Source organism: Eptesicus fuscus, chromosome 5, assembly GCF_027574615.1.
Source record: "Eptesicus fuscus isolate TK198812 chromosome 5, DD_ASM_mEF_20220401, whole genome shotgun sequence".
Lineage (NCBI taxonomy): Eukaryota > Metazoa > Chordata > Mammalia > Chiroptera > Vespertilionidae > Eptesicus > Eptesicus fuscus.
The window spans coordinates 63597365-63610062 of NC_072477.1; the positions used below are offsets into that span (position 1 = coordinate 63597365).

General features: G+C 49.8%; 3 protein-coding genes across 5 annotated transcripts; 1 reads left to right on the forward strand and 2 right to left on the reverse strand.

The window, feature by feature from the left end:
• Positions 1-18: 18 nt before the first annotated feature.
• HYPK (huntingtin interacting protein K) lies at positions 19-1399 on the reverse strand. 2 transcript variants are annotated; one of them, XM_008143071.3, is made up of 4 exons: positions 1112-1399; positions 760-815; positions 322-373; positions 19-181 (listed from the first exon to the last, which is right to left on the reverse strand). In XM_008143071.3, the coding sequence occupies exons 1-4, from the start codon at positions 1382-1384 to the stop codon at positions 86-88; spliced, it is 477 nt and encodes a 158-aa protein (XP_008141293.2). In that variant the 5' UTR covers positions 1385-1399; the 3' UTR covers positions 19-85. The 2 variants fall into 2 exon arrangements, with proteins under 2 accessions (XP_008141293.2, XP_028003436.2); XM_028147635.2 differs by lacking the exons at positions 19-181; positions 760-815 and having other exon boundaries at positions 314-373; positions 1112-1336.
• A 476-nt stretch (positions 1400-1875) lies between these two features.
• On the forward strand, positions 1876-6370 carry SERINC4 (serine incorporator 4). Its single transcript, XM_008143234.3, has 12 exons — positions 1876-1977; positions 2406-2582; positions 2705-2883; positions 3467-3546; positions 3662-3755; positions 4013-4224; positions 4409-4504; positions 4608-4734; positions 5127-5199; positions 5623-5671; positions 5813-5963; positions 6152-6370. The coding sequence occupies exons 1-12, from the start codon at positions 1876-1878 to the stop codon at positions 6348-6350; spliced, it is 1539 nt and encodes a 512-aa protein (XP_008141456.2). The 3' UTR covers positions 6351-6370.
• Positions 6371-7294: 924 nt separating this feature from the next.
• On the reverse strand, positions 7295-9096 carry SERF2 (small EDRK-rich factor 2). 2 transcript variants are annotated; one of them, XM_028147636.2, is made up of 3 exons: positions 8988-9096; positions 8254-8362; positions 7295-7660 (listed from the first exon to the last, which is right to left on the reverse strand). In XM_028147636.2, the coding sequence occupies exons 1-3, from the start codon at positions 8992-8994 to the stop codon at positions 7375-7377; spliced, it is 402 nt and encodes a 133-aa protein (XP_028003437.1). In that variant the 5' UTR covers positions 8995-9096; the 3' UTR covers positions 7295-7374. The 2 variants fall into 2 exon arrangements, with proteins under 2 accessions (XP_028003437.1, XP_008141292.1); XM_008143070.3 differs by having other exon boundaries at positions 7484-7637.
• Between the last annotated feature and the right edge of the window lie 3602 nt (positions 9097-12698).

Below are 12698 nucleotides of genomic sequence, written 5' to 3' on the forward strand. Positions count from 1 at the left end.
GATCCAAAATGATGAAACTGCACAAAAAAAGAGACAACTTTATTGCAATAAGATAATCCAGTGGATAGGTCTGAGAAAGCACAAATCAGTTGGTTAGGGCAATAAGAGCCTCTACCACGTTGCCCATGTGTTCCCTCAAGCTCCGCTCTGCTGCTGCTCTTGAGATCTCCATCTCTGTCATCTGCAGGAAAAGGATCAATGATATTACCTCTCTGGCATTACTGTGCCACCAAAACATACTAACCACTTGTTTCAAGAAACAACCCAAACTAGGCAAAGTAACCTCCCCTGCCCATTCACTAGTTAGGCATCACTACTCACTATCAGCTCCAGATCTTCCTTCTTGATGGTGACTTTTGCCAGTTCCTTCTCCCTACAAATATTCATGTGCATTAGTCCTCATTCTCTATCTCCACCATAAACTCCCATGAAGGACATTCCCTGTTGTACCTTACAAATAAATGACTCTTGATAAACAGTTGAGTGAAAATACAAAATGTCTTACACCCTCTCAACAAGACATTACCCCCCTTCCCCAGGAGACTTTAGGGCAGGCAGCAGGTGTTGCCAGGAGGCCTTTCCATCTACCAACAAAAGAGTAATGTTACAAAAGTACAAAAGAGTAAAGTTGTAAACCTTATATCTGAGGGAATAGGTGATAGAATTGAAGAACGGTGCAAGGTACAAGGCTTATTCATGGTTTTTGTTTCTGCTGGGGGAAGGAGGGACTCTAGGGCTGGCTGCGTCCAGAAGACTTACCGCTCTTGTTTGGCTTTCTGCTCCCGGGAACGTCTGTCTCCAATCACGGACATGGCCTACAGGAAAGACAAATCTAGTTACTGTTCTGCTACCCACAAATCCTAATATAAAAAGCCATTAACAAGCGAGGCAGGTGTATGTTCACGATAACGATTGTATCAGGAGGCCTATTTAATTCAATCCTGAAGCCCACTTTAAACCGTCACCAGCAAGCTCCTTTTCGCAAGCCGCGGGTCCTAGTGATGGTTCGGTTTCCCTCTAGCCTCCTCCCGCCATCGGGATCGTGACCGGGTCCTAGAGCGGGGCTTCCAGTTACACCCTCGGAGCCCCCTCCGCTCCCGGCCCACCTCACCGTCTCCAGGTTGGAGCTCTGTATCTCCTTCTCCTCCGCATAGTCGGTGACCCTCTCCAGGTCCGCCGCACCACTGTCATGCTTTCGTGGCTTCTCGGGAGGCCGCTCCGGGCCGCTGGTCTCGGTCTCCAACTCCAGCTCCACATCCCCCTCGGTCGCCATGTCGATCCCACCGCGCCGCCGCAGACTCCTCCCCGCCACACGACTTCCGGTACTGCCCACAACATCCGCCGGGAGTGGAGGAGGCGGGCTGTCCCTGGGCCACGCCTTCATGAATGCTCGGGTTCTAGAAGCTTCAGCGAGGAAGGAGGTTCGCTTGGCCGACTTTCTTTTGGGCTTGTAGTGTTGTTTTCTGCAAAGCATTTTCCCAGACCTACGCCCCGCACATCCTTCCCTCCTCGTCACCTGGATCCCTCCAGCACCCTCCCGCGGGCGCGCGCACACACTCCCAAGGAATTCTGTCCCAGCAGCATTGATGTCGGCTAATCCTAAACCAATTAAGAATGCTAATCCACAGGAGGCCACACAGGCATACTGCTCTCTAATCTGGGAAGAACAGCCCGAGGGGCCTAAGGGCCCATGTAAGAAAGTAGTTTCACTGGGACCTTTGCATTTACCACATCCTGGAGGTCGGTGTTCTTTTCCTGATGTTCCTCCCCATTCTGTTTTAGACTGGGTGCCCAGCCCCAGCACAGTGGCAGTCCAATGGGCTGAGGACAAAAGAGAGCTGCTATTTTCTCATCTACCTTCCATCTGCCATAAGGATGGTGGGTGCAAAGGCCATCACGGGCCCCAGCACCTCCCTCCGCCTGGCACAGCAACGCAGTGAAGACAGCAATGTCAGCGTGAATCCTCCCTTCTATCAGGTGAGAAGGTACTTGGGCAGAGGCTTGAAAGCTCCCTAGACAAGAGCTATCTGAAGAGTGGAAGGGAATAGTGGCTAAAGCTGGGGAAGGAAGCCCAGGGGAGCCAATAAAGATGATAGGCCTTCCTTCCCCCCTGAGGCGCTTCTGCTTCTTTGTAAGATTACTGATCATTAAACCTCTCCTCCCAGGTTCCCAGTATCAGATGTTTAGGTCTGGGGGTTAGAGGCCAGGTGTGACTTAGGCTTTTTTAGGAAGGTCTGCTCAAGCCTGCCGGAAGTAAACTCTTAGGATGAAAGCTCTAGATGTCAGTGGAAGTCAATCCCAAATAGCTTGGAAGAAAAGGAAAGGGGCAATTTTGGAACTCAGCCATAGTTTGAACTCACACATGCATTAATGTAACCCTTGCCCTGCATCTGCTCTATCCCCAGATGTCCTGCTGTGGGCCTGTTCCCTGTACCTGCTGCTGCCATTCTAGGTGGCCTCATCTCACAGAGTCCACTTGTAGCCGCCTATCCTACATAATCCTCCATGTAGGGGCCTCAGCAGTCTGCTGCCTGCTGCTGTCAAGAACAGTAGTGGAGAGGGTCTGGGGCAAGGCTAATGGCGTAAGTGTGAGGGGATAGACTTGCACTGACAAGATTCAGATTGGGGGCTGGGGACAAATGAGTGGATAATACCCATGAGAAGTAGGCACCTCTCTATTCATGATGACTTGCCCTCCTTCCAGATCCAGATGCCCTCGGGGTTTTGTGCCCATCTGTTTGGCCACTCTCACTGCCCAGTGCTCAGTGGCTCTGGGGCTGTGTACCGAGTTTGTGCAGGAACTGCCACCTTCCACCTGCTGCAGGCTGTGCTGCTGGTCCACCTGCACTCCCCTACCAGCCTTCGGGCACAGCTGCATAATAGGTTTGTGTGTACTCTTTGGGTGGGGAGGGAAGTAGACGTAAGCTTAAAGGAAATTCCAAGATGAAATAATAGCACTGTAAAAAGACAGAAAACAGGTAGTTTCTTTTTATTTTTAAAAGATTTTTAAAAATTGATTTTGAGAGTGGGAGGGATGGGAGAGGGAAAGAGACATGGACTTGTTCCATTTATTTATGCATTCACTGGTTGATTCTTGTATGTGCCCTGATCGAGTATGGAACCCACAACCTTGGCATAATGGGATGACACTCTAACCAACTAAGCTACCTGGCTGGGGCCTGAACTTCCAGTTTCTAAAATGGAGGTGACAATGGGATTATCTGCAAGCCCTAGGTCAATAGTAAAATGCGGTCCAAATGTTATTTAGGTATCGGAGACAATTTGGAATAAGCTGCAATGGACCTGCTTCCAGCCGTTCTCACACGAGACTCCTTTCCTATACTTAGCTGTCTCTTCTCTCCCTTTTCCTCTAGTTTTGCTTTCTCCTTTGCCTTCCTCGGTAGGCACTTTGTCCACTCTCCTATGCCTTTTCTTTTGAACCTGTTTTTCTTTCCCTGCTAACCAGCTTCTGGCTCCTCAAGCTGCTGTTCCTGCTAGGTCTCTGTGCTGTTGCCTTCTGCATCCCTGATGAGCATCTTTTCCCAGGTACCTTCCATTTCATATCCTGATCAGTAGGTTAAAAGATTTTCTGAGAAAAAGAGAGGGTAGGAAGAAGACCAGGAGTAATAATATGATCAGCTACATTTTCCCACTGGTGCAGCCTGGCATTACATTGGCATCTGTGGAGGCTTCACATTCATCCTGTTGCAGTTGGTGCTTATCACAGCCTTCGCCCATTCCTGGAATAAGAACTGGTAAGGAGCACATAACCCTAAAGGCTATTCCTGGGAATGTTGTCTAACATTAGTAGACCCAGTGGGCTTGGGCCAAGGATATGACAGGTCCATGGTCCCGTAACTGCTGAGCAGTATCAAAAAAGCTGAGGAATCTGATAACTCTGTGGGCCAGTTGGGATGGGTAGTCACACCAGTCGTCTGGGAGAGGGGAATAGTTGGTAATGGTAATAAAATAAGAGTTGGAGCCCGAAGCCACTGCCCACCTCCACCCTCAGGCAGACAGGTGCATTCCAAGACTGCCGCTGGTTCCTAGCCATGCTGCTGGCCACCCTAGGATTCTACAGCATGGCAGGTGCGGCAGCAGCGTTCCTGTTCCACCACTACACGCACCCAGCTGGCTGCCTGCTCAACAAGATGCTGCTCAGTCTGCACCTTTGTTTCTGTGGTCTCCTTTCCGTCCTCTCCATCGCTCCTTGCATCCGCCTCAGTGGGTACATGCCTTGCAACATTCCAGATTTGGGGGACCATTAGTATAGCAAATTTCATTAGTTTCCCTAATCTATCAATTCTCTGCTTCTCCCAAAGGGTGGGGAAACAGAAGTGTGGTTGGGGGTAGAAATGGAGGAAATTACTACCCTGTAGACTAAAGCAATGATCCCCATTATGCCCAGAGCAACCCCGCTCTGGCCTTCTACAAGCCTCTATCATCAGCTGTTATATCATGTACCTGACCTTCTCTGCACTGTCCAGCCGACCTCCAGAGAGTGGTAAGGACAGGACCTGGTCTCCCCAGGCTAAAACTTTTTTTTTTTTTTTGCTCCTGCCAAATACTTAGTTTTGTTCTTACCACTTTTCTTCTACCCTTCTCAGTAATTCTTCAAGGACAGAATCACACACTGTGTCTGCCTGGCCTGAGTAAAATGGAACCCCAAACACCAGATACTTCTCTGGCAGTGTTGAGTGCTGGCATCATGTATGCTTGTGTGCTTTTTGCTTGGTGCGTAAAAGTGTCAAGGGAAGAGGTATGAGAGAAGGAAAAATGCCCAGGACAGGGAGGGATGGTCAGATTGTCTGGGACCGTGTTTATTTAAACTTTAAAACATGACAAGAGGGAGGCTCCCCATGAACAGAAACAGATTCTAAGAATAGCACTTGTCAGATGATCTGTGTAAGAAAAAGGGGGCAAGGGGAATATGAGAATTAAAAACACATGCAAAGATTTTAGGGCCTTATGTGAAGATTTCTAAATCTTGGGGGGGGGATAAGGGGGGGAGAATGGTTCTAGGAACCCAATATCCTCCTGAAAGTTACCAGCTGGCAGTAGGTGCCATCAGGCAATTCCCTCCTGCTATTTGACTAAACCTGCTTGAGAACTGTTTTCTTTCTCAGCAATGAGGCTTCCTACCTGGCTGAAGTATTTGGGCCCTTGTGGATCATCAAGGTTTACAACTATGAGTTCCAGGTGAGAATGGAGAGTTCAGTATCCCCAGTGCCCCTCCCCCTCCCACACACACAGACAGACAGACACACATCCTACCAATCTCTACCCAGAAAGCTCAGATTCTAGCTGCTATTACCTTTTATTGAGTACCCACAATGTGCTAGGCACTGTGCTCCTTTACATACATAATCTCATTTAATATAATCCTCACAACAACCCTGTGAGGTAGGTTATTTGCTCCATTTTACAAATGGAGAAACTGAGGCACAGATTAAACATCTTACCAAAATGACCATAACCAGTTATATGCTGGAGCTAGCATTTGAACCCAGGTGTGCCTCTACTTCTTTCACCAGGTATTTTCAAAGAAAGGGAGTTTCCTATATTAATACCTTCACATTCTTTTCAAAGTCATTCCAAAACATGCTGCCTTTTGTTTTACAGAAGCCCTCACTCTGTTTCTGTTGCCCTGAAACAGTGGAGCCAGAGGAAGGTGAGTGTCAAGTGAGGATCCATAAGAAAGTGTAGATTTCTGCAGTGTCAAAGAGCCCTTAAGCGCTTTCACAAAGGAAGCTGGGGGAGGAGGAAGATGGAAGAGGTATTTCAGCAGCACTGTTGCCCTCCCTCTCTTCAGGGCAAAGAGGAGCTGCCAGGCCAGCTGACCAAGAGACCTCTCCAGCTCCTCCAGTGCAAGCCCAGCATCTTTCCTACAGCTATTCTGCCTTCCACTTCGTCTTCTTCCTTGCATCACTCTATGTCATGGTTACCCTTACCAACTGGTTCAGGTAGGATGGGGAAGTAGGCCTGGGATACTCTCCTGAAAACCTAGCTATTATAGGGAGTGAATCAAGGCCAGTCCCAAGGGTTCCCAGGGGACTCACATGGGTCTGCCATAACCTGATGGGAAGGAAGGAGACAGGTCTAAACGCTAAGGCCCTTCATATTCTCTAACCACAAGACTTTGGTTCCACAGCTATGAGGGAGCAGAACTGGAAAAGACCTTCACCAAGGGTAGCTGGGCTACCTTCTGGGTCAAGGTTGCCTCATGCTGGGCTTGTGTACTCCTCTATCTGTGGCTGCTACTGGCACCACTCTGTTGGTCCCCCACCCAGAACCCCAAGCCTCCTCCTATCTTCAGGCAACAATGTCATCGTATTAGTATCGCCAGATAACAAATAGCCATTCTAGGTATTTTTAACACAACTGAGGTTTCCTTGAGGTTGTGCCCCTAGTCTTGGTTCGGGAGAGCTGTATAGCCTAGCAAACACCTCAAGGACACAATGGGCAGTTAGTTACCTCATTTAGGCTGAAGGCAATAGTATCTCTGAATTGGAAAAAGTGCCCAAATATACCCTTAATGCCCTAGCCAGGTATCTGACTCACTAGAGCTACCATTACAACTTCACCCCAACTCAAGAGCTAACTCCCAAGTCAACAGCTCAGGAACCACTCTCATGGTGGAGATGGGGACAGGGAAAGATCAACAGGGACTGAAGGCATACTTGGCTCTGCTCTTGGAGATAAAAAGAAACATAAGCAGTTCAGCCCTGGGCACAGGGATATAAGAAGCCCAGAGCCCCAGAACAAACCAGAGCACAGAAAGAAAGGAACACAGAGACTACCCCAGCTTTTAATCCTCATCTTGAGGTCAAAGGAAGTGGGAAGACAAAAACCACCCTCATTCCACGAGGACTGAAAGAAGAGAATGTGAACACTTGAAAGCAACTGACTGTAGGAAGTCGGTGAGCAGCAGGATTTTTGGGCCAACTTTCAAGCAAGGAAACAAATGGAGAAAGAATAAGGAAGAGGGGCATAAACTTAGGTCTTGCAGCCTTCCTTCTTAAGCCCTCAACTCCATCCTTGGGATGGTGTTAAGGTCTAGGTGGGGGACAAAAATTACAGAAAAGAAGTCCCTATGGTTCTTAGAGGATTCCTCTACCACATACCCAGAGTACTTCTCTGCTTATTGTAGTATAATAAAGGATTTTTCTGTGATGTTTTACTTAGGCTACATATCCACAACCTTTTAGGGTCTAACATTCTCTCCCCTTTTCATGGGAAAGGGCAGCCATTCCTCCATCCCCATCCCCCCCAAATCCCCAGTCAAACCAGTCGCTCAAGGAATTACAAAGCTACTTTTAATACTTTGGGGTGAGCCCCACAGGAATAAAAAAACACTGGGAAGTGGTAACCCTCTCACCCCCAGGAGTGGCCCAGGGGGAGAGAGGCTACCTGAGGGGAAGGAAGCACAAAAGGGGCCCGCTGCAGACTCGGGGCAAAGGGAATGCCATCGGTGCTGGGACCTGTGAGCACTACAGGAGGAAACGCGAGCGTGGTGGGACTGGCTCCAGGCACACAGGCGAAGGGCAAGAGGGTTGGACACGAAGCCACAAAGCTACTTGGGTTCCTCCTTCTTCTCGTTTGCCTTTTTCTGCTTCTGCTGCATGATCTCCGAGTCCCTGGGGGTAGAGATGATGGGGCACTGGGAGGTACCAGAGGGCAAAAGGGACAAGATGCAGGGGGATGAAGGGCACAAAGGATAAGATGGAAGTGGATGGGACAAAATTCAGCGTGTGGCTGCTGTATTCCCACAGGAGAATAAAAGGAAGAGAGCTGAGGCTCAAAAAAGGCGATCAGTCTCTATCTGGCTGTTGCCCAAGGGGTCAGAAGTCTGGCCACACAAGGCTATTCTGTGCCGAGTACCACACCCAGCAACACTAGTGAAAAGGTTGGGAGAAGGGAGGAGAAACGCACTGCAAGGAGGGCCAAAAGTACAGGGCTGTCATAACCACTAAAGCATTTGAAATGTGAAGCTCCCTGCCCTTGCCCTTAAGGTCGGACCCAGGGGCACTCAGAAATCAGACTCAGGGCAGGCACCCGCCCCAGTCCCTTCCTGTAAAGCAGCGAGCTAACGATTTGGAGCGTGGGGAGGAAATACAGCCCTAGAGGAAGCAATGCACTCTGCCCCTCGCGACTACTTCAGATGTCAGCCCCGAGGTCGCTCTCTTTTCTGGTCCAACCCTTGGTCCAACCCAAGTCTCGCCCCACCTGCTTTCCTCCCCTCCCAGGGGCTACCTCTGCTTGCGGGCGGCAGCAGAAAGCCCGTCATCTCGGCGCTTTCCCTTCACCGAGTCGCTCTGCTTTTTCATATTCTTCTGGCGGGCGAGCTCGCGCTGGTTACCGCCTAAAGAAAGAAGGCAAAAGGTGAGCCGCGGGGGCCTTTCTGGCCACACACCGACGACTCTCGAACCTCACCCGGTCACCGGCGGGGTCCAAGACTCCATCCCCCGGGTCCCGACACCGGCCCATGTCGGGGCTGAGGCTGATGGGGGGCGGGGTGGGGTAGAGGGGGCCGAGCCGCCTGCCACGGGGCAGGGCAAACTGAAGAGTGCAGAAAAGACAGTCCCGAGGAGCCTGCGGGAGGCGCGTTTCGAGGTTCGGGGCGGCGTGGGCTCCCAGGCAGGTGGGGGGCGGGGGGGGTGAACGGTTCGGGGCCCTGTGGGGGCTGGGCTAGGACTTGGAGGAGGGGGCTCTGGGCCTCTCCCCCAGACGCAGGGCTTCTCCCCACGCCGCGGACGGTCGGGGAGGCCCTTTGCCTGACCCGTGCGTGGGGGCGGGGGGACAAGTGTTTCTCAAGAAGTGGCGGTGGGCAAGGGCCGATTTCCGGGCTCCGAGGGTGAGGGTCGCTAGGAGCGCTCCCGGGAAGGGGCGTCGCTGGGGAGGCCAGGAGGAGGCCCGCGCCGGGACCAGGCAGTGCTGCTCGGGGAGGGCAGGGGGAAAGGGCAAGAGGAGAGGGGCACAGCGCTCACGGGTCATGGCGACGGCAGCGGCTCCGACCTGCCTCCGTTGCGTCCCTTCGTTCACTCCGACGTTGCAGGCCCCGCCCCTTTCTCGCAGCGTAACGGAGCCGTTCTTTCCTCCCCGCCTCTTCGCGCCCGGCGCCGGCTCCCATTGGCCAGAAGGGAACACGTGGGGCCGCGGGCCACGCTGGAGCCTGGGCCGGTGCGGGGCGGAGGTCCGCAGGCCCGGCGCGCGGGGGGCGGGGCTTCCGAGCGGAGCAGCGGGGCGGGCGGGGGAAAGTAGGCCGGTCACGTGGGCGGGGTGGGGGCGAGGGGCGCGGCTGGCGATGTGGCGCTTCCGCGGGCTCGAGCACGTGATGTGGCAGTGACCTCATGCGGGGACGGTTCGGGACACCGACCAGCTCTCCCGGAGGGAACAGTGGGGGCTGTAGGACGGGGGTTCCGGGGGGGAGGGCGGCGAAAAGGTCCCGCCGGTTCTGTTATCAGAATTCTGGAACTAAATTTGGCCCTTTGATTCGAATACCCCACCGCCTAGTTAGCCGCTTGCGTTGCCCACAAATGTAAATTCATACACAAACGCAACTTCAGAGACCCCATTCCAAACACACTGTCCCGCTCCCCCAAACCCCTCTAATACAGAAATTCGCCGCCACACCCCGTATGTCCTAAAACTTTGGTCTTGTCCATCTCCCCACAGAAACTTTAAATGTGAAGATGCAATGGCTTAGAAGTATTGGAGGACCCCCAAAATCAGACTTTGGAGTTGGATACGGGACTGAGAGATTGGAAAATGTACCTATGTCCGTTTTCTCACGGCACGGTCTCCACCAGCCACACGAGGTTTTTAGCAGGCAGTTGAATGGGGCGTGAAGCTTCAGTTTCCCACTAAACTCGTTCTCATTCCTAGCTCCACTGATCTACAAAACTCCCCACCGGCCCTGAGGAATTGTTGGGGAAAAGGAGAAATGCTTAGGAAGCATCACAGGAAAGAACTAGCTGTGAATTGGTTTTTGTTTTTAATCCTCACCGGAGGATACGTTTTTATTGGCTTGAGAGAGAGAGAGAAGAGAGAAACAACCCTTGCTCTACTGGGGATGAAACCCTCAACCGAAGTAGGTTCCCTGACCCGGAATCGAACCTGCGACCTTTCCGTGCACGGGAGGACACTCCAACAGAGCCACACCGGGCAGGGGGGTTGTGGATTTTAACTTGTGATTTTTGTCCAACTAGTTCCCATAGCAGAACCCACTTGACGCTGGAATTTCAAACTGGCTTCTCCCTCAACATAGAGTTGATGGGAAGGCAATAAACCTCAGTGCCATCCTCATTATTTTTGCCATACCTAAGTATCACTTGAACTACTATTACTTAATTTTTGTATAAGTCTTAAATAAAGCATGTAAGTCAAACCTCATATTCCTTTAGGAATTTAAAATCAGTATCACTTGTCCAAAAGCAGAAAGTAACTATAACAATAAATACCATAAAAATGAAATATATTATTAAATAATAAATATATTCTACCCCAAAATATCATTGTTAAAGATGCTGCTGCCCCGGCTGGTGTGGCTCCGTTGGTTGAGCATCATCCTTGTGCGCTGAAAGGTCACAGGTTGGTTTCCTGGTCAGGGTACATGCCCAGGTTGCCTCTCTTTTTTTTTTTTTTCTTTTTATCCTCACACAAAGATATGTTTTCACTAATTTTTTTTTAGAGTGAAACATCGATATGTGAGAGAAACATCGATTGGTTGCTTCCTGTACTCACAATCAAACCCGCAACACTTTGGTGCAAGGGAGGATGCTCCAACCAACTGAGCCACCCAGCCAGGGCCTGCCCTCTCTTTCCTTTTTTTTGTTTTTTTAATATATTTTATTGATTTTTTTACAGAGAGGAAGGGAGAGGGATAGAGAGCTAGAAACATCGATGAGAGAGACACATCGACCAGCTGCCTCCTGCACACCCCCTACCGGGGATGTGCCCGCAACTGAGGTACATGCCCTTGACCGAAATCGAACCTGGGACCTTTCAGTCCGCAGGCCGACGCTCTATCCACTGAGCCAAACCGGTTTCGGCTGCCCTCTCTTTCTTAAAAAGCGAAACTAACAAGTGTTGGAGAAGTAATAAGGCATAAGTCTTCCAAACTGAAGCTTCTCTTGACATAATCCGAAGATTAAAAAGCATTTACTTTTTATACTTTCAATGTTATTCAGTGCTATGTCTTTTTTTTAAATATTTTTTATTGATTTTATTTATTTACTAGAGGCCTGGTGCATGAGCTTTGTGCACTGGGGGGGGGGGGAGGGGGTGCTCCCTCAGCCTGGACTGGGCCCTCTTGCAGTTGGGGGCTCTCACAGTCCAGAACCCCTTGCTCCTTACCACCTGCCTGCAGCAGAGGCAGGAGAGACTCCCGCCACCGCGGCTGCGCTCACCAGCCCTGAGCCCTGCTTCTAGCTGAGTGGCACTCCCCTGTGGGAGCGCACTGACCACCAGGGGGGTAGCTCCTGGTTGAGCGTCTGCCCCCTGGTGGTCAGTGCATATCATAGTGACAGGTTGTTCTGCCGTTCAGTCAATTTGCATATTATGCTTTTATTATATAGGATTTTTAATCCTCACTCGATTGATTTTTAGAGAAAGTGGAATAGAGAGGGAAAGACAGAGAGAAATATTGATGTGAAAGAAACACATTGATTGGTTGCTTCCTACATTCTCCCGGACTAGAGTCTGGGCCTGGGAGGAACCTATAACCAAGGTACATGCCCTTGACTGCAATCAAACCCTCGACCCTTCAGTCTGCAGGCCCACACTCTATCCACTGAGCCAAACCAGTTAGGACAATTTTTTAGAAAGGAGAGAGAGAGAGAGAGAAAGAGAGAGAGAGAGAGAGAGAGAGAGAGAAACATCAATGATAAGAGAGAATCATTGATTGGCTGCCTACTGCATGCCCCACACTGGGGATTGAGCCTTAAACCTGGGCATGAGCCCTGACCTGGAATGGAACCATGACCTCCTGGTTCATAGGTCGACCTTCAACCACTGAGCCACGCTGGCCAGGCACTATGTCTCTTTCTATCTCTTTCAATTTTCAACCTTTTTCATCTTATGACATACATAAACTAATTACTAAAATTCTGCAGCACACCAAAAAATATATATTTTTTGCCTATCTGACAAAAAAAAATAATTTTGATTTATTCACACTGGATAGCTATTGTTGTGTTGGTTGTTGTCATTTTTTTTATTTGACAATCTAAGGGAAAAGAGGTCAGTGCCCCTGACTAAATACTCAGGTATTGATTGCATATTTTTAAAATTCTTGCACACACTGGTTGAAAATCGGTGCTCTATACTAACTAAAATTACTTCTCATACCTTCAGTAGCACATATTCCACCCTTTGGTATATGCTAAATGTAACCAAAGTGGCCCACATAATAATGTAACAAATCCTGACTCTGCTACTTACTGGGTTTAATTTTAGACATATATTTTCTCCATATTTCAATTTCTTTATATGAAAAATAGAAATAATATTGTTGTGGAAAAGGTTAATAACTTGATATAAAGGGCCTGGCCCATAATAGGCATTTGGTTAATGTGTCCTCCATTTTCCTTCTTCAAGTCCTAAAAATTCTTCCTTCTCCAAATTTCTCTAATCCATCTGCAGTAGCTAATCTCTGTCATAGCCCCATAATGATCCCATCCTCCTGGTATTCCACCTCT

Excerpts from the sequence above, each read along its gene's own strand:
- SERINC4 (XM_008143234.3), top strand. The coding sequence starts at position 1,876 with ATGGTGGGTGCAAAGGCCATCACGGGCCCCAGCACCTCCCTCCGCCTG. Across the intron at positions 1,978-2,405 it reads TGAATCCTCCCTTCTATCAG|ATGTCCTGCTGTGGGCCTGT; the intron begins GTGAGAAGGTAC and ends CTCTATCCCCAG. Across the intron at positions 4,505-4,607 it reads CAGCCGACCTCCAGAGAGTG|TAATTCTTCAAGGACAGAAT; the intron begins GTAAGGACAGGA and ends TACCCTTCTCAG.
- SERF2 (XM_028147636.2), bottom strand. Across the intron at positions 7,661-8,253 it reads GCTGCCGCCCGCAAGCAGAG|TGCCCCATCATCTCTACCCC; the intron begins GTAGCCCCTGGG and ends GGTACCTCCCAG.
- HYPK (XM_008143071.3), bottom strand. The coding sequence starts at position 1,384 with ATGAAGGCGTGGCCCAGGGACAGCCCGCCTCCTCCACTCCCGGCGGAT. Across the intron at positions 374-759 it reads CAGAAAGCCAAACAAGAGCG|GGAGAAGGAACTGGCAAAAG; the intron begins GTAAGTCTTCTG and ends GAATATTTGTAG. Across the intron at positions 182-321 it reads AGGAAGATCTGGAGCTGATA|ATGACAGAGATGGAGATCTC; the intron begins GTGAGTAGTGAT and ends CTTTTCCTGCAG.